Source organism: Paroedura picta, chromosome 11 (assembly GCF_049243985.1).
Source record: "Paroedura picta isolate Pp20150507F chromosome 11, Ppicta_v3.0, whole genome shotgun sequence".
Taxonomy (NCBI): Eukaryota; Metazoa; Chordata; class Lepidosauria; order Squamata; family Gekkonidae; genus Paroedura; species Paroedura picta.
The window spans coordinates 66,335,458-66,360,050 of record NC_135379.1 but is presented as its reverse complement, the minus strand read 5'-3'; the positions used below and the strand labels follow the sequence as shown (position 1 = coordinate 66,360,050).

General features: G+C 46.0%; 1 protein-coding gene across 5 annotated transcripts in view; it reads right to left on the bottom strand.

Moving 5' to 3' along the window:
* Positions 1–24,593, bottom strand: part of GRB10 (growth factor receptor bound protein 10) — a 171,138-nt gene that overhangs the window by 128,997 nt on the left and 17,548 nt on the right. For all 5 annotated transcript variants that reach the window (XM_077304161.1, XM_077304159.1, XM_077304163.1 and 2 more), the window contains exon 2: positions 3,428–3,526. In XM_077304161.1, coding sequence (XP_077160276.1) covers positions 3,428–3,509 — 82 coding nt within the window. In that variant the 5' untranslated portion in view covers positions 3,510–3,526. The remainder of the gene's footprint in view (positions 1–3,427; positions 3,527–24,593) is intronic.

Genomic DNA, 24,593 nt, shown 5'->3' with positions numbered 1-24,593 from the left:
AGGAGATCAGCCCTGACTGCTCCTTAGAAGGCCAGATCCTGAAGATGAAACTCAAATACTTTGGCCACCTCATGAGAAGGAAGGACTCCCTGGAGAAGAGCCTAATGCTGGGAGCGATTGAGGGCAAAAGAAGAAGGGGACGACAGAGAATGAGGTGGCTGGATGGAGTCACTGAAGCAGTAGGAGCAAACTTAAATGGACTCCGGGGAATGGTAGAGGACAAGAAGTCCTGGAGGATCATTGTCCATGGGGTCGTGATAGGTCGGACACGACTTCGCAACTAACAACAACAACTGAAGGGGGACTGTATGGCATTTTACTCTTCCCCCAGCTCCATCCCCAAATCTCCAGCAGTTTCCCAACCTGGAAATGGCAAACCTACTTCCCCATCACCCACTCGTGGCCAGGGGGACCTGGAGGTCCTAATGGTTACCAGGACAAGGTTTGGGAGCAAGGACATGGAGGAGCAAGGACATGGATGCGTCACTATGACCATTTATGCACTGGGAACTTCACTGCCCCAGCTCCCGTGCAGGAGCACAAGGGGGTGGATGAGGCGAACCGGGCCAAATGCTCCCCTGTGTGGGTGCACAAAGAGGTGGGGTAACCTTCCACGACTAAAACTCCACCCTACAGCCCAGCATAAAACCTCCCGTGCATAAACGGCTTATGTCATTTCCAATGAAAACTCAGAAGGGATGAAAGACAGCTCAAGGAATTGCCAGAAACTCTATGGTAAAACCCTCCAAAGCAGCCATTTCTAGATCTCTCTAGAATTATCAGGAATAATCCCATGAAATTTCCAGGCCCCACTTAGAAGTTGACAACCCTGCCAAGCAAGAGGTGGCCACTTGAAGAACAGCCTGTAGAAGTTCTGTGAATGGTCCTTAGAACTGAATACAGTTTGACACATTAGTACAAGTTGTCGAAGCCCTGCAGTGAGGTGCACGTCTTTACTACCTGGATCCAAACAGATATTAATAAAACACGAGGACGCAGTTTAGAATTCCCTTTCACTGTGCACTCAAGCATTATTTTCCCATCGGGCGCATTCTTCGCTTCTTCCAGCAAAAGGGAGAGAAAAAAATGCATTCATCTGTGGGAAGGGGGGAGATCTGAACTTTGAACCTTTCCCTAGAAGCTTAATAACTTTCTGATGAATCCTTATACCGGAATGATTATATCACCAGAGCCCAAAGTTAAAAAAACCAAAAACCTTAACTTCCTCTTTAATTTAATAAAAGGCCCAAGTGACTGTGCACGATTCCTGCCGTGCCTCCCCATTGCATAAGAACAGGGATGCGTACACAGCGAGTCATGCTTCTCTTCTGAGAAATTCTGGAACGCCAGGCTGGACTTCCAGGAACACACGATAAGCCCTGCCAAATCTCACTGCTGGGGTTTTGTTTTTTCTTTCAAAAGCCATACTCAGAATTCTGGAATGGTCTCCTGAAAAACACCAGCAAAATGAGGCTGATTTTTTAAAATCCCCACAAGATTAGAGATAAATTTCCAAGGGAATGTGTTTGAACAGCGAATGGATTAAATACAAACTCCTGGACCAATAAGCAGAGCTGTTGAGAAAGCAGGACATTCAAGGCTATTTGCCAAGGGCCTTCTCAGAAGAGAGACCAAGCATCTCTAACACTTTCAGCTTCTCAGTAATAGCACACTTTCATCCCTTGGAAAGGTGGTAGTGAAGGAAAGTTTTACAAAGACCATGGACCACCCAAAAGCCAAATAAGTGGGTGCTAGATCAAATCATGCCTGAACTTTTTCCCTAAAAACTCAAGTGGCTGAAACCGAGGCTATCATACTTGGGACATATTATGAGAAGAATAAAGTTACTGGAAAATGGGATAATGCACAGAAAAATTGAAGGCAACAACAACAACAAAAAAGGATTTCAAAGCATGAGGTAGATTGACTCGTTCAAGGAAGCCATAACCTTCATTTTGCAAGACCCAAGCAAGCCCATTAAGAAAAGGACATCTTGGAGGCCATTTGGAGGCCAGCTTGGTAAAGTGGTTAGGAGTGCAGACTTCTTCTAATCTGGCAAGCTGGGTTCGATTCTGCGCTCCCTCACATGCCGCCAGCTGGGTGACCTTGGACTCACCACAACCCTGATAAAGCTGTTCTGACCGAGCAGGAATATCAGGGCTCTCTCAGCCTCACCCACCTCATGGGGGGTCTGTTGTGGGGAGAGGAAAGAGAAGGAGATTGTAAGCTGCTTTGAGCCTCCTTCGGGTAGAGAAAAGCGGCATCTAAGAACCAACTCTTCTTCCTCCTCTTCAGTAATCTCAGGGCTCTCTCAGCCTCACCTCCCTCCAGGGCTGTCAAGAAATTCCAGAGTTTCACAAAACCCTGGTGGAGAAAGCCTGCCCTAGTTCAATGCTCTATCCCAGGGGTAGTCAAACTGCGGCCCTCCAGATGTCCATGGACTACAATTCCCATGAGCCCCTGCCAGCAAATGCTTGCAGGGGCTCATGGGAATTGTAGTCCACGGATATCTGGAGGGCCGCAGTTTGACTAGCCCTGCTCTATCCAATACAGCACACTGGTTCTGGGTACCCTTTATTATTCCGGTTCAGTATAAGGCAACTTCATGTGTCCAAGTGAGATACCATTTCAGTCGCCCAAGACAGTTCACTGCTTACTTCAAAACCAACAACTTTCAACAAAAGAACTTCAAAAGGTGACTCCAGTGTAAAACTGCTTGATTAGAATTCATTAAGGGGTTTTCCTTGGGTTGAACTGGGATCATCTTGACTATAAAGATTAATTACCTTCACCAAACCAGGGAGTTTCTCACCTATTATTGATGTTAACTAACTTAGCTCAACTAGTTAATAGTCTCTATATTTTTCTGGATTTGAAGTCATTGGTTGAGAACAAGCAAACCTAGTCCACAAAAACTTGTACTGGAATAAAATTCCACCAGATTGTAAGGGGTAGTCAAACCAGCGAATGCTGCCAGGGGCTTCTGGGAATTGTAGTCCATGGACAACTGGAGGGCCGCAGTTTGACTACCCCTGTGGTGTCACAAGATTTCTGTTTATTTGGATTGCAACAACCTAACAGGGCTATACCTCTGGAATGACCATCCGGTCACCTAGTGAAAACCCTCCTTATGACAGAAACTAAGGACTTTTTTGTTCACAGCTCAGATTTTTAATCTGTTATGAGCTTCACACACATCTAATCTCCCTTTGCACTGGAAACCGTAGGAACAGCTGAGTAACAACCAGGATTAACTATGAAGCATTATTAGTATTTAGCATGGACTCATTTTTGGTTTGTTTTTTGGAAACTTTCTGGAAACACTGCCTAGATAAGCGACCAACCATTCTTCTGAGGGAACAGATCTGACCCTACAAGTTTAGCAAGAATGTCACATGCTTTAAAGATGGATTTGGTCACAACTTACTATCCGGTAAGGATGGTGCAAAAAGGAGTCTGGGCAGCCAGCTAAAGCCATTTGCGCCTTCAAGGTTTCTCCAAAATTGCATCTACGGCTCTCCAGGACCTATATCGTAAAGAAACAAGAAGGAACCGTGAAAAGGAGGGAAAAGACACATATGGTAGGTGTTTCAACAACTGTTAGTCCAGCAGACAATCTGATAAACAAGAAATGAAGAAACAGGGGGAAAGATCAATACTTGCACTGTCTTGAAAGTCTTACTGCCGATGGATGAGCACTATTCAGAAGCTCCCTCTATTGGGTATACAAGCCTTGCTGTTAAAGCCAACCAGAATTACTACCCCACAAAACCTTTTAGTGGCACGCCTGCAAACACACAGCACCTACGAAGAGCACTACTGACTCTTCCATCTAATCCAGCATCCTGTCTCCCACAGTAGAGCCAACCAGTTTCCTCAGCCACAGAGGATAGAGGCCGAGGCCTTTCCCTGAGGTAGCCTCCCAGCTTTGGGATTCAGAGGCTGGAGCAAACCAACTGCTGTATGAGAAAACAAACCCTAACAAATTAAGTCTCTCTCTATATGTATATCGTAGATTTCTTGGAGGTTCCCTTGCCCTGTTGGCTGTTGATCAGGGCTACTGTCAGGATCTGCCTGGTTGTCGGTCTCCTGTCATTATTATTGGGCATTGCCATTTGTCAGTGTCCTTGGTAATTTTGTATATTGTCATCAGCTGTTGGGGTGTGGGTCTGGGAAAATTAACTGACTGTAACTGCTTTTATCGCTTTGCATTGCTTGTTTGAGCAGCCCCATTGCCCCTTTTCTCCTGGGAGGACAGACCTGTAGGAGAGGGGAGTTTGGGCATTATCAGGGAGGCTGGCCTTGAGTCGGCCTTGCATAAAGGACATCATGTTCACCTGGGCATAAGGTTAGTTCACACCATCTTCCTAGGAACATGTGATCTCTGTCATGATTTGTGCTTGACCTGAGTGCCTCCATCTTGTGTCAGTGTGTGTTATGTTATGTCTCTGTAACAACCCTGAACTGTCTGCCTGTGGTTTAGTTTTGCAAATAACTCCGCTAGACTGTGTTATCTCTGGGAGGGGAACTGTCTAACACCCCAAGGCCAAGACGACCCGGCTCTTGTTCCTGAATGTGAGCCCAGGCTGGCCCCTGTGGGAGGGGGGGCTTTTGCTCTCTGGGAAAATGTACAGCTTTGGGTGGGAAAGAGAACCAGTAAAAGTGCTTGCTGTTTGTGTATTGATCAGATTCGACTAAGAACATCAAGGTGTCTTGATCTACTAGCAATAAAGCTTTCTATTAATCCAGAAGTATTGTTGTTAGTCTGTCAGCCCTGACAAGGGGGAAGCCCACCTGTTGGTCAGTTGGGGATGGGGTTTCTGGGGTTATACTGATCGGGGTGTTGCCTATCAAATCAGTTTCAGCAAGAATAATCATGAGCTTTGTATCGTTACTTCACTAAATGGCTTTTGCTGCTAATGCCGTGTGTTCATTGAGAAAGTTGACGGGGATCTGACCACTGTGTCCCTCCAAGAAACTTACCATCAAGCACTCAGAATTTGCTTAAGGCCCCAGAGAGATTAAGCTGGCCTCAACCAGAGGCAGGATTTTTTGGCCCTTGCTGGGATGCTCCTTCAGGCTAGATCAGTGGTTCTCAACCATCGTAATGGAGTGACCCTTTAATGCCATTCCTCCCCAACCATAAAATTAGGCAAGTGTTCTTTCACAGAAATCAAACCAAAACCGACCAATGGCGTGAAGATCCATTGTTTATAATTGTATATAAATTGGATTTCTCCTCCCCCAGGGTTTCTCAGTTCAGTTCTGCCTCTTGTCCCACCATGCCGATCTTGCTCTTTTCTGCCGCTCCAGACTGAAGAATCTTCTATCTTGATCTACTCTGCAAGGCTGTTGTGTGGACCCCCTTGATCAGAAGGGAGGGGTGCAAACCCAGTAATGAAAGCCAATGATTCGGAAAAGCAAAAACTGAGTCGAGGAGGAGGAGCGGCAACAGTGGAGGCCCCGCCCCCAGCCAAGCTGCTTGCTCTGCCACGACCCCTGTCCCCCAAAGGGGTCCCAACCCCACTGGGCTAGATCATGGCTCGGCTGGACATTAAACAGTTGTGCGGGGCCTGTAAAACAGAACGGTCCGACCAGGCCTATAGCAGAGTCCTACGACTTTCTCCCTACTGAAAGCACTTAACAAGGGATCATTATTAAAACTTCACCCAAAATTAACACCAAGAATGCACCATACATTTCCCTCTTTCCCACTAGAAAGTAGGTGATGACTTGATGGTTTTCAATTAAACAAAATGGGCTGATTTTAAAATGTGTTAATGTGTTTACATAGATGTATTCTATGGCATGCTGTGAGCCGCCCCCTGAGCCTGTGGAGAAGGGCAGCATACAAATTTGATTATAAATTTGTCACTGGCAGGGGATGGGGGCCCAGGCTGCCAGTTCCAGGTTGGTACCTGGGGAAGACAGGAGCACAACACCATAGAATCCCCCCTGCAAAGCATCCCTTTTCTCCAGGGGAACTCTTCTCTGTAGTCTGGAGACATAGTCCACAGGGCCTGTAAAAGGGAGCTCTTCCACCAGGCATTTGGCTGAGGCCAGGTGGTGAAACATTGGTGGGGTCCCTCCTCTGAATCCCCCTCTGCTGGGGCGTGGGTGGCACATGCAGTCCATTGAGGGGCAGGAGGAGAGGAGAGATGGTAGAGAAGGTTGCGGGATTCTAAATTGTATTTTATTCATTCGATGTAAGCAGCTTCGAGCCAGCTGGCCAGGATTGGCAGCAAACAAATAAATTTAATAAATCAAAATAAAACTGTAATTGTGGGGGATTCCCAGGCCCCACCTGGAGGCTGGCATCCCTAAGGGGAAAGCACCAGTTCATTTAACAGTGGGAAATACTTTATTGGGCACACCCTATGCAAACAGGATTATCTGGCAGCACACAGCATATCACATGGCACGCATGAGCCACCCGCAGTTTTTAAATGCTGTATGCAGCGATTTTACCAGGGAGACAATTCTAAGGGACAAGCTTGGTTCATCCTGAAGGGGAATATCAACTGTTGAGCTTTTTTATTACGGTACAGAAGAAGATACTCCAGCTCCTCTGCCATGGCTCTGGACTGAGGAGAGAGGTCCCTCCGGCCTCTGATGTGGCAGGCACCTGGCATGTAGAACAAGTCAGAAACAAGTTTGACCAACACGACTGTGATTAATTTCCTGGGGGATTTACACCACTTACAGGATTTTTTTATTGTCACACAATTTACAGCCCAATCCTCACACCAGGACTCCTAGCAGGAATTTGGAAAAGCTTCAAGGGGATAGGATCTGGGCCTGGAGATAAACCCACTCAGGCTTAGATTGGTAATGGATGCGATCATGCGGTTGGTTGACCATAACAAGGTAGCCTGCTACCAGGGCCAGAGCCTTCTCTGTCTGGCCCCCACCTGGTGGAACGAGCTCCCGGAGGAGATCAGGGCCCTGACGGAGCTCAAGCAGTTCTGCAGGGCCTGCAAAAAGGAGCTCTTCCGCCAGGCATTTGGCCGAGACCAGACGTAATCTACAGCGACCGAAGGGCCCCTGCTCCCCCCCACCCCCCCTCAGAATTCCACCAATAAGCCCTGGACCTGTTTGTACTGCCATATTGTTATACTGTTATACTGTGCTGTTGTATTGTTATCTGGTTACAATTATTAGTTATTAGTATAAGGTTATTACATGTTTTTATAGACTGTTTTATGTATTGTTCCTTGTTATGATGTAAACCGCCCTGAGCCTCCGGGGAGGGCAGTATATAAGTATGATAGATAGATAGATAGATAGAGAGAGAGAGAGAGAGAGAGAGAGAGAGAGAGAGACAGACAGACAGACAGACAGACAGACAGACAGACAGACAGACAGATAGAAGTTTACAAGAAACACAACACCGAGGTAAATATTAATATGCAACCACGAGTTGAAAACTAATTTCTTGGACAGGTCTGTGACCAAGGACAGTGCTCCACTACAACTTGGTTTCACGCATCAAATCCTGCTGGAAAAGAGGGTGGTCAGGGCAGTGGATAAGTTCCCACCGATAAGCGGCAGGCCCTTCTGGGCTTTTTCAGCAGAAGCAGAGGGTGGGGATGGGGAGTGATGTGATGCAAGGCTTCATGATGTCATCTCCAATTTGTACCTGGAAATTACATCTACGTTCTAGGAATTCATACGTCTCATAGAATCATAGAATCCTAGAGTTGGAAGGGGCCATACAGGCCATCTAGTCCAACCCCCTGCTCAACGCAGGATCAGCCCTAAGCATCCTAGAATCATAGAATCATAGAGTTGGAAGGGGCCATACAGGCCATCTAGTCCAACCCCCTGCTCAACGCAGGATCAGCCCTAAGCATCCTAAAGCATCCAAGAAAATCTATGGTAAAGACCACTGAAATGGGTGAATTCTTAGGGCGTCATGCTACAATTCCTGGTTACAAATCAGAAGGAACATCATAATGCCTCCTGCCACTGAGTGAAGTTGCTCCCGGCTCCTGAGATCTTGCAGAGTCAGCACTGTGGGGTTGCCTAGCAACCAAGGAACTGGCCTCTGGGCCTCGGCAACCACAGCAGGACCGGCTGCTGGGAAAGGGGGAGCAGCAGACTCCGGCACAGGAAGGGAAAGGGGACGTTAGTGGATGCCATTAGCCTCCCTGGTTCATTTCATAGCTTGCATCTCCTCCAGTACTTCATCATAGTTTCATGTATTGTTGATTAGTTTAATGTAAACCGCCCTGAGCCTTCGGGGAGGGCGGTATATAAATCTAAATAAATAAATAAATAAATAAGCTACAAATATTTTGTTTGAAAACTTAACACCAAGCTTCCACCCTTTTTAAGGCAACCGTGGCAACTAAAATTCTCCGTAAAAATTCATACCACCCTGTTTCAAAGCAGATCCAAACCTTTTCCTCGACGAAGTACCACATGAAAAGCACATCAGCCACAGTCTGAATGACGTACAGCAGTGGTCCGCATCCTTTTTAAGGCAGCGGTGGTGGGGGGGGGGATATCTCGCTTCCCTCTGCCCCCCCCCCCCAAAAAAGAAGCTTGCCCGGCCGCAAGCTAATCGGCCGCTTTTGCAGCCAATCTGCTTGCGGCCTGGGATGTTTCTTACTGCGGGGGGGGGAGCCGCGGCCCGGTGGTTAGGGGCCACCGACTACAGAACTTCCACATTGAGACGGACAGTCCGCACTTGAGGCAATCCACCCACAATCACACACAAGCAACAAACAAAAAGAGCAAGAGGCATCTACCCAGCCACAGGGCTGAAGAAAAATTACCAAACTGGGGGGGGGGGAGGGGGCTGGAAATCTCCTGGCATTACAGCTGATCTCCAAGCAGCAGAGATCAGTTTACCTGGAGAAAATGCCTGCTTCGGAAGGTGCATTCTATGGCCACCCCCGGGCCTCACACCGGTACCCATCTGTGGAACCCTGGGGGGGGGGGGCGGAGGTGCCAGCGCTCCAGTGGGCACCCCTCCCGCCCCCCCTGGTGGCGCTGCGCTCACTGCGCCGGTAGCAATCAGCTGCTTTGGCAGCCAAATCGCTCAAGCCTAGCTGCAGGCCTAGGCTTGAGCAAATCGGTCACTTTGGCAGCCAATCGCTCCTGGCGCAGCGAGCGCTGCACTGCAGGGAGGGGGAGGCGCAGGCACGGCAGCTCCGCACCTGCGCATTTGCACCTGTGCTTCCCTCTCCACCCCCCACCCCCCCACGGGCCTCGGCTTGAGCAAATCGGCTGCTATGGCAGCCGATCGCTCCTGGCGCAGCGAGTGTTGTGGGGAGGGGGAGGCGCGGCGCTGGTGCCCCAGCGGAGGCAAACACGGAGGCACGGCAGCTCTGCACCTGCACGCTCGCACCTTCCCCCCCCCCTGCGGACCGGTCCCCAGTCCAAAAAAGGTTGGGGACCACTGTTCTATGGCATTATACCTCACCGCCATCTCTCCCCACCTTCCTCAGGCTCCACCCCAAAAATATCCAGGTATTTTCCAGAGCAGAGATGTCAACTGTAAATCTGGACAGGAACTGAAGCAGTGAGGCCCTAACATCTGAAGCTGACCAGTACAGAAAACACAATTAACTGATGGACGTTCTGTCCACGGTAAAGAAAAACCAGATTTCAATATCTGGTTACGCAAGAGTTGGTGACAAATTAGCTGCTGAAACTTGCAGGCACCAACAGATCCAGGTGACGAACCCCTCTGGCTTTTCCTCAGGATGGTCCTTTCAAACCACGTAGGTTTCAGGCTTCCAGAAAATTCCGAAGGGGGATCGGCCGAGTACTGATCAGCACTATCTTGCCTCAGAATCTTGCACAGACTTGACTGATAAACCTTGTGAGTTCCTCATGCCTCAAAGCTATTGCAAGAACAATGTAGCGTCTGGTGGGATCTCGGAAAGATGAACCTTTGTGCAGTAAATGATGAATTACAGGAACTGGGGGTGGCCGTTTTCTTGATGTTGAATTTCAAGCCAACTTTTGCACTCTCCTTCTTCACCCGCATCAACAGGCTCTTTAGTTCCTCTTCGCTTTCTGCCATTAGAGTGGTATCATCTGCATATCTGAGGTTATTGATATCTCTCCCTGCATAATTGATCCCAATTTCTGACTCATCTAACCCAGCCTTTCTCATGATGTGCTCCGCATACAATAGACAATAGGTGACAGTATACAGCCTTGCCAAACTCCTTTCTCAATTTTGAACCAATCAGTGATTCCATGCCCGGTTCTCACAGTTGCTTCTTGACCTGCATATAGGCTTCTCAAGACAGATAAGATGCTCTGGTATTCCCATCACTTTAAAAACTTCCCACAATTTGTTGTGCTCCACACAATCAAAGGCTTTAGAAGTAGATGTTTTTCTGGAACTCCCTAGCTTTCTCCAGGATCCAGCGTATGTTGGCAATCTGATCTCAAGTTCCTCTGCCTCTTCAAAATCCTGCCTCTACTTCTGGAAGTTCCTGGTCCACATATTGCTGCAGCCTAGCTTGTAGGATTTTGAGCATCACTTTGCTAGCATGAGAAATGAGTGCAATAGGGCGGTAGTTTGAACATTCTTTGGCATTGCCCTTCTTTGGGATTGGAAGGTAAACTGACATTTTCCAATTCTACGGCCACTGCTGAGTTTTCCAAATTTGCTGGCATATTGAGTGTAGCACTTTTACTGCATCGTCTTTTAAGATTTTGAATAGTTCAACTGGAATGCTGTCACCTCCACTAGCTTTATTGTTGCTCAGACCTCCTTGTTGATCACATTCCGTGTTGTCTGGCTCCAGGTCAGTGACTACCCCATTGGGGTTATCAGGGATGTTAAGCTCACTCTTGTGTACTTCTTCTTTATAATTTTGCCACCTTTTCTTCTGCTTCTGTTAGGTCCTACCATTTTGGTCCTTTATCATACCCATCTTTGAATGAAGTGTTCTCTTCATATCTCCAATTTCTTTTTGAAGAGATCTCTGATCCTCCCTATTCTATTGTTTTCTTCTATTTGTTTGCACTGTTCATTTAAGAAGGCATTCTTTTCTAGCTATTCTCTGGAATTCAGTATTCAGTTGGCTGTATCTTTCTCTTTCTCCCTTGCCTTTCACTTCCCTTCTCTCCTCAGCTATTTGTAAAGCTTTCTCAGACAGCCATTTCCCTTTCTTGGATTTCTTTTTCTTTGAACTGGTTTTAGTAGCTAACTCTTGTTCAATGTTGCAAACATCTGTCCATAGTTTTTCAGGCATGGTATCAGATCTAATTACTTAAATCTCTTTGTCACCTCTACTGTATATTCGTTAGGGATATGATTTACTTCATACCTGAGTGGCTTTTCCCTACTTTCTTCAATTTGAGCCTAAATTTTGCAACAAGAAGCTGATGAACCACAATCGGCTCCTGGTCTTGTTTTTACTGACTGTATAGAACTTCTCCATCTTTGGCTGCAGAGCACATAGTCAATCTGATTTCTGTGTTGACCGTCTGGTGATATCCATGTGTAGAGTCGTCTCTTGGGTTGTTGGAAAAGAGTGTTTGCTATGACCATTGTATTCTCTTGACAAAATTCTACCAGCCTGTGCCCTGCTTCATTTTGTACTCCAAGGCCAAACTTGCCTGTTATCCCGGTTATCTTTTGGCTTCCTACTTTAGCATTCCAATCCCCCATGATGATAAGCACATCATTTCTTGGCGTTTCATCTAGAAGGTGTTGTAGGGCTTCATAGAACTGGTCAACTTCATCCTCTTCAGCAGCAGTGGTTGGGGCATAGACCTGGATTACTGGGATGTTGAATGGTTTGCCTTGGATTTGAACTGAGATCATTCTGTCATTTGGGGGATTGTATCCCAAGACTGCTTTTCCTATTCTCTTATTGATTATGAAGGCTACTCCATTTCTTCTGCGAGATTCTTGCCCACAGTAGTATACCTGATGGTCATCTGAATTAAATTCACCCATTCCTGTCCATTTTAGTTCACTGATTCCTAAAATGTCTATGTTCAGTCTTGTCATCTCTTGTTTGACCACGTCCAGCTTGTCTTGATTCATGGATCTGACATTCCAGGTTCCTATGGAATAAAAATCTTTACAGCATTGGACTGTCTTTTCACCTCCGGTTCCCTCCACAACTGAGCGTCCTTTCGGCTTTGGCCCAGCCGCTTCATTCATTCTGGCGCTACTCGTACTAGCCGTCTGCTCATCCCCAGTAGCATATTGGAAACCTTCCGACCTGAGGGGCTCATCTTCCGGCGTCATATCGTTATGCCTATTGGAACTGTCCATAGAGTTTTCATGGCAAAGATACTGGAGTGGTTTGCCATTTCCTTCTCAGTGGATCACCTTTTCTCTGAGCTCTCAGCTATGACCTGTCCGTCTTGGGTGGCCCTGCACGGCATAGCTCACAGCTTCACTGAGCTACGCAAGCCCCTTTGCCACGATAAGGCAGCGATCCTTGAAGGAGACTGTGAACCTACTGCCCATTAGTTTCATTGGATGCCCTGGAGTTCTGTTATTTTGGGCGCGAGAGAAAATTTCTCTTTCTCAACTCTATCCACCCCATGAACAATTTTATAAACTTGTCACGCCCCCACTTAGTCCCAGAGTCTTCAGCCTTCCCTCTTAGGGAAGACGCTCCAATATAGCCCTATTAAGCTATGCAAGACCACCTGCCCGAAATATTCAGTTCTGAATGGCTTTTGAGATGCCAAGACAATAGGAGCTGTCCTGCCCTTTGTGCTTTTATTCTGTTTAACTATATTTATTATGTTTGTTTTATATTGTTGTGAACCATTCTGAGCTCCAATCTGTGTGTGTGGAGGGGTGTAGCTGTGATTGCTTTTAGCTGAACAGCTTCCTTTTGGGAACAGTTTTTATAGCCAGATTGCAGGGTTGTTTCATGGCTAACATTTTGGCCTACACCATACTGTTCTATTCTTTCGGCTGGTGTAACACTGCGAATTCTTACGGAGCTGCTTTAAAAAAAAAACTCAAGAGTTGCCTTGTTTGTTTTTTAACCTCATGAGTTGCCTTGAGCCAGTCTGTGAAAAGGCAACATACACCTCATGGAAGGAGAGAGCTGCTTCCGTGCTGATTCAGACGTACAGAAAGGTCACGTGTGGAGGCTTCTGGAATGCTTAGAGCCCATGTGACACCAGGTCTATCAAACTGCCAGAAAACTGGGAATCACAAGAGCCCTTATGGCAGCTAGACCAGCACACAAGAGAGAGAGAACAGGCATTGTACCAGGAAGAGGACATGTCAAAACCTGCATCATTCACAGGGAGAAGCTTGGAGTTGAATTCCACTTGTAATGAAGTTGTAGCCCTACCCAAATGGCTCCATCCTGTCAGATCTTGGAAGCCAAGCCACGACAGCCCTGCTTAGTACTGAAATGGGAAACCACCTAGGAACTCCAGGGCAAACCTCCTCAGTTCTTCTTGTATCCTTTAGCCATGAGCCCCTGCCAGCAAGAACCAATTGGCAGGGGCTCGTGATAACTGAAGTCCACGGCATCTGGAGAGCCACAGTTCGGCCAGCCCTGCAAGGGGTCACCATAAATCAACAGTGACTAAACAGCATGTTACACACACGGCAAAGTTACAAGAGGCCATTGCCTGCTGCATCCCCCAATGACAAGCATTAATGAAACAGCATCAACATGGAAAACAAGGAGTTAAAAATCTAGATTTTATTCCTCGTACAGGAAGCCACTCCGTACTAAAGCCGAGCATACTGAGAGTTCATTTCTTGGAAATGGCAGCCTTTATGGAGTTGCTTCGTTTTGCTAAACATCAATTTGTCATATCTAAACAGATGGTAAGAATTGCATCAGATACTAGGAAAAACAACATTTCCCCCCCTGTTGCAAGAAGCCAAGATATTGTGCTTGCCTCCTAAGAAAAGCTACACTGCCACCATTAAGAATCACAGCAGTATTAGATGCTTCCCAGGTCCAATCGGAACCCACAGCCCACAGCCTGTTGTTTTTTTCTCATTTACGACTAAAAGAAGAATGACCTTTATTTCCCACAATGAGAAAGACAGGCCCGCAATGGGATAGCCAGTTGCCCAAGAAGAATCAACTTGAATCTCGCCAGTACACAAAAGTGATTGGCACTCAACTATTGATTTTAAAATAAAAACACTTTCAAACATTCAATAACAACCTAGATTTGAAAAGCAGGGTTAGGAATCCAGAGATTCTCATATTTATCATCATGGAGCTACAATCCAACATTTGAGGGAAACTATATGCAGATGACACCAAATTGGGAGGACTGGCAAATACTCCGGAAGACAGAGACAGAGTTCAACGAGATCTGAACACAATGGGAAAATGGGCAAATGAGAACAAGATGCAATTTAATAAAGATAAGTATAAAGTTCTGCATCTGGGTCAGAAAAATGAAAAGCATGCCTACTGGATGGGGGATACGCTTCTAGGTAACACTGTGTGATGCAGTGGTAAAAAAGGCAAATGCCATTTTGGGCTGTATCAACAGGGGCATCACATTAAAATCACAAGATGTCATAATCCCATTGTATACAGCACTGGTCAGACCACACCTGGAGTACTGTGTGCAGTTCTGGAGGCGTCACTTCAAGAATGACGTAGATAAAATTGAAAGGGTACAGAGGAGAGCGATGAAGATGGTCTGGGGCCAAGGGACCAAGCCCTATGAAGATAGGTTGAGGGACTTGGGAATGTTCAGCCTGGAGAAAAGGAGGTTGAGAGGGGACATGATAGCCCTCTTTAAGTATTTGAAAGGTTGGAGGAGGGCAGGATGCTGTTTCTGCTGGCTGCAGAGGAGAGGACACGCAGTAATGGGTTTAAACTTCAAGTACAACGATATAGGCTAGATATCAGGAAAATGTTTTTCTCAGTCAGAGTCGTTCAGCAGTGGAATAGGCTGCCTAAGGAGGTGGTGAGCTCCCCCTCACTAGCGGTCTTCAAGCAAAGGTTGGATACACACTTTTCTTGGATGCTTTAGGATGCTTTGGGCTGATCCTGTGTTGAGCAGGGGGTTGGACTAGATGGCCTGTATGGCTCCTATGATTCTAGGATTGTCCATGTCAATGTCAATGGACTACTATTCCCATGGGTCCCTACCAGCACAGTTATACTAGCACAGAACTAGTCTAGTACCATGAACAGTACTGAAATAATGAAAAAACTTGGAAATCATCTTTTGGGATGGGTGATTTGGCTTTTCATCTGAGCATTTGCAGCTTACTCACAAGTTACTACTAGGGTTGCCAGCCTCTTATGGGTCCTAGAACTACAACTGATCTCTAGATGACAGAGGTCAGGTTTTCTGGAAGAAATGGCTGCTAGGGAGGATAGACGCTACAGCTGGAAGAACTGCAAGGTTAAAGCCGTCAACTGCAGGAGGAAATGGAAGTGGGGCACTAGCGTGTTCATGTCACTCCCAGTAGAACCTGGAAAGACATGGTGGGCGCTCTAGCATTTTGCAAAAACTCTATGGTTACCAGATTATGGTTTTGCCCAGAAGTGAAGTAAGTGTTCTGGCACAATGTTGGCGTGACTTCCTTTCCCACTTTTATTTCTTGCCACCGCCAGGCAACGAACAGGATACTATAAGGCAGTAGTCCCCAACCACCGAGCAGCGAGGGCCTTGGCACTGGGCCGCGGCTCCCTCCCCCCACCCCACCCCCCGCAGTAAGAAACTTCCCAGGCCGCAAGCTTCTTCCTGTGGACGGGGGGGAGAGGAGAGCAGGGCCATGCATGGCGCATGCGCGGCCGGGCCATCGCTCTCCATTCTGACGCTGGTCCCCAGCCTGAAAAAGGTTGGGGGCCACTCCTGTAAGGTCTTTCACTGTAGCAGAAGCCCTAGTGGGGCAGTTAATGCGGCGCATGTGGGTGCCGGAGGACTCAGCAGCGCTGTCTGTGGGGCACAACGAGTGTTTTTACGGAGTGGGCAGAGCTAGGTGGGCACTTTCCCTGCAGGAGTTTGATGGGCTGGGCAGGTTAAAACAGGGCCAGCGGCCACCGCAGTTTTAGATTTGTTCTCCCATTCGTCTTTTCCCACAGTAGTTTTTAAAGAAGTTGCCCTCCTTCTCCCCTTCCCTGTTTGCAGCTGTGCCTCCTGTCATGGCTATTTTGCAGCTGCACTCATGATCCTCTGTCAGAATTTCAAAGGTGCTCCCATAAGGGGTCGAAAAGTTTTTATTTATTTTATTTGATTGATAACTTGCCACTCGCATAAAATGGTTCATGGCAGATGACATCATAAAATCTTGTCTGTGTCATCACACCCCTGTTGTGCCGTGATATGGTGGGCGGGGGGGTCTGGGCCGTCTTCTGAGCTTCTTTCAAACCAACATGAGGTAGAGCTGCCATAGTAATAACAGTGTGGGAAGGAGTGAAAAGAGGGCAAAGCATGCAGTCAGTGATGTCACTTCTGGTGATGTGTCACTTCCAGGGGGCGTGACAGAGAGGCATGGCCAGCTGACATCACTTACAGGAGGGGGGGATTCCTCAAACCTTGAAAAATTTATTTCAGGAGCTGTTCCACAGTCAAAACGTCCAGTACCACTGGACTGTTCCGCATCCCAAGTATGTCAGCTTTAGGTTAGTCATTTAAGGTTTCATGCATCCCCCTGTGAAATGAATGAATGAATGAATGAATGAATGAATGAATGAATGAATGAATGAATGAATGAATGAATGAATAAGGTTCTAGGGAGAGGAGAGGCTTGATTTTATCTACAACTCACTTATTTGTTTTTTGGGTGCTCCACCGAATCTGTAAAACTCTCCTCCAGCGATTGGCCTCTAGGCCAAGTGACCTTTCCCAGGAAAGACTGAATTATGGACGCCATCAGAAGCTTAAGAAAATTTCCTTCAGAACTGATTGTATTCACCAAAATAATGGCTACTTTATCCCCAGAAAATCCACCTCCACAAGCACAGCTGTCCCAAGATGACTTCTTGCCCCCAGTGGAGTTCTGTTCCTTATGCACTCGCATAACTCATGTGCCCAGGCGAGGAAGCTTTGCTTTCATTTTCCAAATCAGTTTTATTTACCCTTGGAGACAGTCACACAGAGTCAAACCACACTAGTAATGTAGCTTTGTGACATTACATTCAAAATGTCATCCCTGACTGAGTGGGATCATTCTATGAAGGAGGAGCAAACAGGGAGACAGGCACAAATTGCAGGCCCCTCTCCAAAAATCCAAAGCTCTGCAACAAAGCATTTTAGTAAACTATTTTCCCCTCCCTAGAGCTCTACTTTCAGATACAAGACTAAGACAGTTCTGTTAATATTTCTCGTTACATTTTAAATAAATGCAGCAGGCGTGAAGCCAGTCTCAAGAAATAAAACAACACGGCATTAACCTGCAGCTCCAATTAAGGCTGGCTCCAACCAACTAATCAGTTCATCTACCCGCTGACCTATTTTAAGTCCCATCAACCACTAAAGTCAAAGATGGAACCGCACCCAAAGGGCTCACATGTAAAATAAAGCCAAATGAACCGACAGCTATTTATAGGACCGAAAGTCTATACCATTTTAGCTAAAATACCAACAGTGGATTCTCCCCTGCGCAAAAGCATTCAACGTTCCATCCAAGTTAAAGCACCGTTTCTTTGTTTGGAATTCCTTGCCAGCCAGGCTGGGATCTCTTTTCTCCTCCACAAGGCATGCATCTGGAGATTCTTCAAATGTTTTGGGTTTGGCAAGCTTCTGTATGCCAGCTTCCATTCCCCTTAAGTCACTGCACAGACAGGAATATTAGGATTCACTTGTGTGAAGTCAGGCAGCAGCTTCTGCAAGTCCATTCTGACCCGAGAACAACACGCCCACCCTTTTTCAACCTATTGACCGTGGAGGGACCCCTGAATATTTTCCAGGCTTTGAAAAATCCCCAAAGGAGTGACCTGCCCCTTCAGAGAAGTGGGAGCAGAAGTAGATGCAGGAGCCAGCCTGATTGATCATGGATTGTTTCCATTCTGGAGAAAGAGACTCGGCCTGTAGAGCAACAGGGGTGACGTCTCGTGATGTCAGTGGCTGACTATACTTCTGACAAAGGCCACAAACCCCCTGGGAAGCTCTCCCCTCAATGGAAATCCCTGTTCTAGCCTTTCCTTACTTCATCATACTTATGGTAGGTGAACCACCAGGGCTTTTTTTTGGGGGGGGGGGGACTGTCCCTCCTGGGAGGTTTTGAGGGAAAGCCACAGTTTTATCTTGCCAGGTCTTGATCTGAAATATCCAGGCTAGCTCAACTGCGTTCAATCACAAAACCTAAGCGGGGTCTGTCATGGAGTCCCCCAAAGAAGTCCAGAATTGCTACAGAGCTGCGGGCCCTGCGGGAGCTGTCATCGTTCCACAGGGCCTGCAAGACGGAGCTCTTCCGCCAGGTCTATGGTGGAGGCTGGGATTGGCGAGGAAGAACATTGCCCCCCTGGGGGGTTTGAAATGGTCATCATCACCCTCCATCCTCCAATGCTCTTGTTCGGGTGGGGGAGACTGGTATTTTCCACCGTGTTGGGTATTTGGTGTAGTGGTTTGGTGTAGTGGTTAGGAGTGCGGACTTGTAATCTGGCATGCCAGGTTCGATTCTGCGCTCCCCCACATGCTGCCAGCTGGGTGACCTTGGGCTCGCCACGGCACTGATAAAACTGTTCTGACCAGGCAGTGATATCAGTGCTCTCTCAGCCTCACCCACCCCACAGGGTGTCTGTTGTGGGGAGAGGAATGGGAAGGCGACTGTAAGCCGCTTTGAGCCTCCTTCGGGTAGGGAAAAGCGGCATATAAGAACCAACTCTTCTTCTTCTTCTTCTATTTTTATAGTCTTTTAACGGGGGTTTTAATGGGGGATTTTAAGACTACTGTTACCAGCCACGAGCCTGTAGGGAGTGGCGGGAAATAAATCGAATAATAATAATAATAATAATAATAATAATAATAATAATAATAATAATACACAGAGGTAGGCCCTGGCAAACCACCGCTGTTCATTTCTTCTTTCAGCACAGCTTTTGGGCTTGCCCTCAAGCAGCTATGACTTGACCATACATTCCAGCACCACCATGAAGAAGAAGAGTTGTTTTTTCTACACTGCTTTGCACTATTCAGAAAAGTCCCCAAGGTGGCTTACATGATCCAGCATGGCTTCTCTTATACTCTTATGCCCTCTTTTCTTTCCTTGAAGACCTAGATCTAGCCTTCAAGATATTGGCAAGACTGCCTAAGGAGGGGGTGAGCTCCCCCTCCCTGGCCGTCTTCAAGCAGCAGCTGGACGGACACTTCTCAAGGATGCTGGAGGCTGCACTGAGCAGGGGGTGGGACTAGATGGCCTCCATGGCCCCTTCCCACCCTAGGATTATATGAAGTGCCTCAACGATGGGGGGAGATTACTATGTGCAAATAATTAAATGCAGTTCAGACTACTGTGAGAAGAAAAGAAAAACTACAGTCATCTGAAACAAAGTTGGCTTAGCTAAAACATAAACAAGTCAACCCAAACCTCTCTTACATTTTTATGCATGGGGAGGGAAGGGGGAAGCAGTGAGGAAGAAAATGACCTTAGAGAAACCTTGCATTTCATTAGAAGGAATGCATCAGTTGCATCAATAAAGTAATTAAAAGTCATCAAGTTCGAGTACTAAAAAAGTTACCAGAAGCGATCCTGCATTTAATAGTTTCTCTATGGACGCCCCCCCCCCAACATTTCTTAAGGCTTACACGTGTTCTCCATAACACCAAGCAAAAAACCCACCCATAACCCTCATTACAGAGTAGACTCCAGATCCAGGAAGCTGTTCTGTTGAGATCAAAATAGAATGGTTTTTTATGGTGTTGCCAAGCCAATACAGTTACATGGCAGGGATAGCCAATTCTTACCGGCCCTCTTAGAAGCTAGAGGGGAAGAAGAAATGCAATACTTTTAAGTTCACTATTCATCACCACACTTCCATGCCCTGAATAAATCTTTGTTGGTCTTAAAGGTGCTACTGGACTCTGATTTTATTGTGCACCACTTCCACCTTAGCGTTCTGATCCCTCCACCACGGCTAACTTGTGCCCAATCTAGAAGTCTTGGCAGGAATAGATTTAGAAGAGTTCATATGCAATTTACTGGCAGTTTTCACTGCCACCCCCCCCCCCCCAGTTATTTGTAGTATGAAAACCTCTGTTGGGGGAGAAGAGATGCTACCTGCTTCTCTCCCAGCCAAGAACTGCAACCCCATCCTTCCGGCACACAGCAGCAGCTCTGCTCAAGCCTTGCTCCCTGACCCCTATTCCAAAAGCGAGGTCACTCTGGAAGAGCAACGGGCAGGTCACAGCAACACGCTCAGGTCGCCACCTTTCCTCCCCAGGTTGCCACGTAGGAACTCTCACGGGATCTTAATGAATTAGCAGATACTGGCTTGAACTTTTAGCTAAGTCTATGATTTCCCACCTGTCGGTGTGCTGGAGTCAGCCATAATTATGCAAGGAAGAACACTTAATCCAAATGCAGCAAAAGCACAAAATGTTTGCGGGTTCACGTATTAATTATCCTTGGCCAAGCAAGTTAAAGCTGCTTAAAAGCACAGAGGCCCAGGATGAAGAAAGTGTGGCTATCACCGTGAAGCACATCACAAATCCTCTCAGGTGTACTTAACACAAGTCGTACTGGTCACAGACCGTCATAAACGTGTCTGTCTGTCTGTCTGTCTTAGTAGACCACCATTAGCGGGGCACACAAAACACAGAGCGTTACTGAGTAAGAAATAAGTATTGTGTGTAACGAAGCCCCCGAATACATGAAAGAAATTAATCACACACGTAATTGTAACCCCAAAGTTTATAGTAACAATGAAACATTGAATAACAGATCTCCATGGACTAAAATTCCCATAAGAACCTGCCAGCTTATCTGGCAGGGGTTTATGATAATTGTAGTCCATGATCATCTGGAGAGCCACAGGTTGGTTGCCCCCATACAATATGTGGTTTCACTCAGTGATGCTTTGGCCTTAACTGTTCGCCTACTTGGGTGTGCTCAAAACATCTGTCTGAGTGCGTCTGTTATGTCTATTTTCACACAGCTTTGAATACCAACAAGTGAGATAATGGGATGGACCCAGTATAACATTTTACAGAAAGAACCATAAGACAGGAAGTCTCTGTAGAGTCTAAAAGCCAATTTTCAAATGAGCTGTTTTGCATTGCTTCCAGAAAAACAAAGAAAGAAGTCTTTATGTAAAAGCCAAGCTTCCTTTATCACCAAGCTTCCTTGTGTGTCCACCACAGCCATTAGCTTCACCACTCAACAAAGTATGGTTTTCACATGACCCTGACCAGTGTGGCAGCTGCCATCTTGGAAGTCACTCTAGGATGCCAGCCTCTGAGGGGTGGAAGTTTCTTGGAAGTCACTTCCTGTTTTGAAGTGGCAAGTGACACCATGATGCTAGGACAGGGGTAGTCAACCTGTGGTCCTCCAGATGTCCATGGACTACATTTCCCATGAGCCCCTGCCAGTGTTTGCTGGTAGGAGCTCATGGAAATTGTAGTCCATGAACATCTGGAGGACCACAGGTTGAGTACATCTGCCCTAGGAATCTCAAAACCCATATGGTTTTTCCACGGAGACTGTTGACATTCCTAAAGCACTTTGATATCATTTCCTGTTTTGAAACAGGGTGTGATTTCCCCATGCTGTTTTTCCTTCCTGCCACTTCCGTTAAGCAAGAGAAGGGGACAGAGAGCATCCCCTGGGCATCACCCGCCACTACCAGGAGAGTAACAACCCAAAGTCACCCCCATGCTGCTCTAGTGATGTGCATGTCATCTGCGGTGCTATTAGGTAAGACTGGGCGTACCCACCAGTCAGGCTGTGATACCAGAACAGCACATCAGCATCCAAGGTTACCTGCAGACAAGATCTATGCTGCCCAAGATTACAGCAGCCTCTCAAAAAGAAGGGCCTCTCTGGCAAGCCAACCTCACCAGAACTTGGGAGTAACGCTTAAAGGAGGAAAATCTATTGCATTTCTCTGATTCCCAGGATATGGAGAGACTAAGAAAATCCCGGAATCTTCCTCCTGATTTACCTAATGGAGCCATTCAGACATTTTACATATACCTCAAATACACAAAATGCTAAATGAACACCAAAAGTTATTATCTGCTGCCAAGTGTACTGCTTATGCACATGTCATAGCAACACTGTGAGATGTGTAAATGGCAAACATTATTTAAAAGAAAAACTAGTTACAACTGCCCTTGCCAGAACTGAGATTTCACTTCCTGCCTCCACCCCACAGTGTTTCCTTGTACAGACTAAAGCCACGCATTACTGGCCACAAAAAAACTGTGACATTATTTATTTACCTTCATTTGCAAGACCCAAAGACCTTTATTTGACTTCTTTGCTCCTTCTCCTCTTAGCCTTCTAGGAATTTTGCAAATTCAGACAAAAACGGTGAAGAAACACAGGATTAACTGAAAGCACTTATTTTTTAAAAAAAGAAGAGATAAGGCAGAGCTGACTGCTAAACAGACAAAGATATAATTAAGGAGAAAATGTTTATTTGTCTTCTGTTTAATACCAGTCTGCTCTTTCAGATTACAGGCTAGAGAAGTTGCAAATTATTCTCTGGACCCTGGTCTAAAATAGAAGTGTTATTTTTAGCAGGGTACTTAAGTATCTCAACTAGAGCCTGCACAGAAAAACCAGCATATGTTCCTTGCCCATTCCAGGAAAAGAGTTCTAGCATTAAACATGGATGTGCACACTATGTTATCTAGACCAAAACTCTTATAAAGTACAGCCCCCCCCCCCACAAAAAAAACCCCTCTACTCTGAAAACCCAAGCCAGAAATCAGGTGTTGCCAAAAGGGATCTATATATACATAGTCAGAACCCAAGGGGAGGAAAAGGAGTAAAGCCAAACAACAAAAAGAGGTACTCACTCAAAAAAGCTGGTATCTACAAAAACATTGAAATTATATTATTATACTGGAATTATATTATTAATCTAGAATTATATGATATATGATATTATATTATTTGACATCCTGGCAAATAGATGGGGAAGAAATGTAGGTAGTGACAGATTTTATTTTCCTGGGCTCCAAGATCACTGCAGATGGGGACTGCAGCAAAGAAATTAAAAGACACTTGCTCCTGGGGAGGAAAGCTATGGCAAATCTAGACAGCATCCTGAAAAGCAGAGACATCACCCTGCCAACAAAAGTGCGTCTAGTCAAGGCTACGGTATTCCCAGTTGCAATGTATGGCTGCAAAAGTTGGACCATAAGGTGCTGCTCCTCTCTGGTCAGGGGAAGCAGGGTAACGCTCTCCAGTATGCTGTTCTGGTGCTGGAGAAAACTCTTGCGAGTCCCTTGGACTGCAAGGCGAACAAAGTCCTGACTGCTCCTTAGAAGGCCAGATCCTGAAGATGAAACTCAAATACTTTGGCCACCTCATGAGAAGGAAGGACTCCCTGGAGAAGAGCCTAATGCTGGGGGCGATCGAGGGCAAAAGAAGAAGGGGACGACAGAGAATGAGGTGGCTGGATGGAGTCTCTGAAGCAGTAGGTGCAAACTTAAATGGACTCTGGGGAATGGTAGAGGACAGGAAGGCCTGGAGGATCGTTGTCCGTGGGGTCGCGATGGGTCCGACACGACTTCGCACCTAACAACAACAACGAATAATTTGACATTATATTATATGATGTTATGTTCTTCAGATTGAATATTCTGGCACCTTGAAACAGCACCCAGCTAAACTGGTGAATTATGAGCCAGCTGCCGGTTGGCTGTGTAGGTCATCTTGCCTCCGTACTCCAAGGAAATTCCCTGTTATTACTTGTTTGTCAAGTTTACTTTTTATTTATTTACTGTTCTTTCACAGTTTGCATGTAATCTTGCTTGCTACCGTCTCCCTCTTTTTAAGGTAATTCCTTGTTGCTAGTTCTTTGTTTTTTCTTTTTTTTTCTTTGACATTCAAGCATTTTATTTACAAAAGCTTCTTGCAAATAAGATATGAGTTGCTGGTTCCACAGGCTGGAGAATTGGAGTAGGATTGGCAGTTCTTTATATATATATATATTTTTATATAAAGCATTTACAGAAAAGTAAAAGAGAAAAAAAGCGACCAGCTGATATGGTTTGCCATCCTCTTTTAACATACATATTCAATTCCCATCACATATTAATCCTAATTAATCCTAATCTAGAAGTTTTTACCATCTTTCTTAGCGAAATGATTGTTTATACATATGAGAGTGTAATCTGTTATAAGAATATATTCTATTATTATCTTAAGTGATATAAAGTCGGTCCCCTTCATATATTGGCCCTGACCTAAGAGTTACTACTGCCGTCTTGTTAATACCTATGAAGTATAGTTTGCCGTCCTCTTTTAGCATACATATTAGCATACATATTCAGTTCCCACCACATATTGATCCTGATCTAGAAGTTATTACCATCTTTCTTAGCAGAGTAATTGTTGATACATATGAGAGTATAATCTATTATAAGAATATATTCTATTATTGTCTTAGGTAATATAAAATCAGTTCCCTTCATATATTGGCCCTGACCTAAAAGTTACTGCTGCTGTCTTTCCCACAGGAAACCAGGAGAATGCTCCA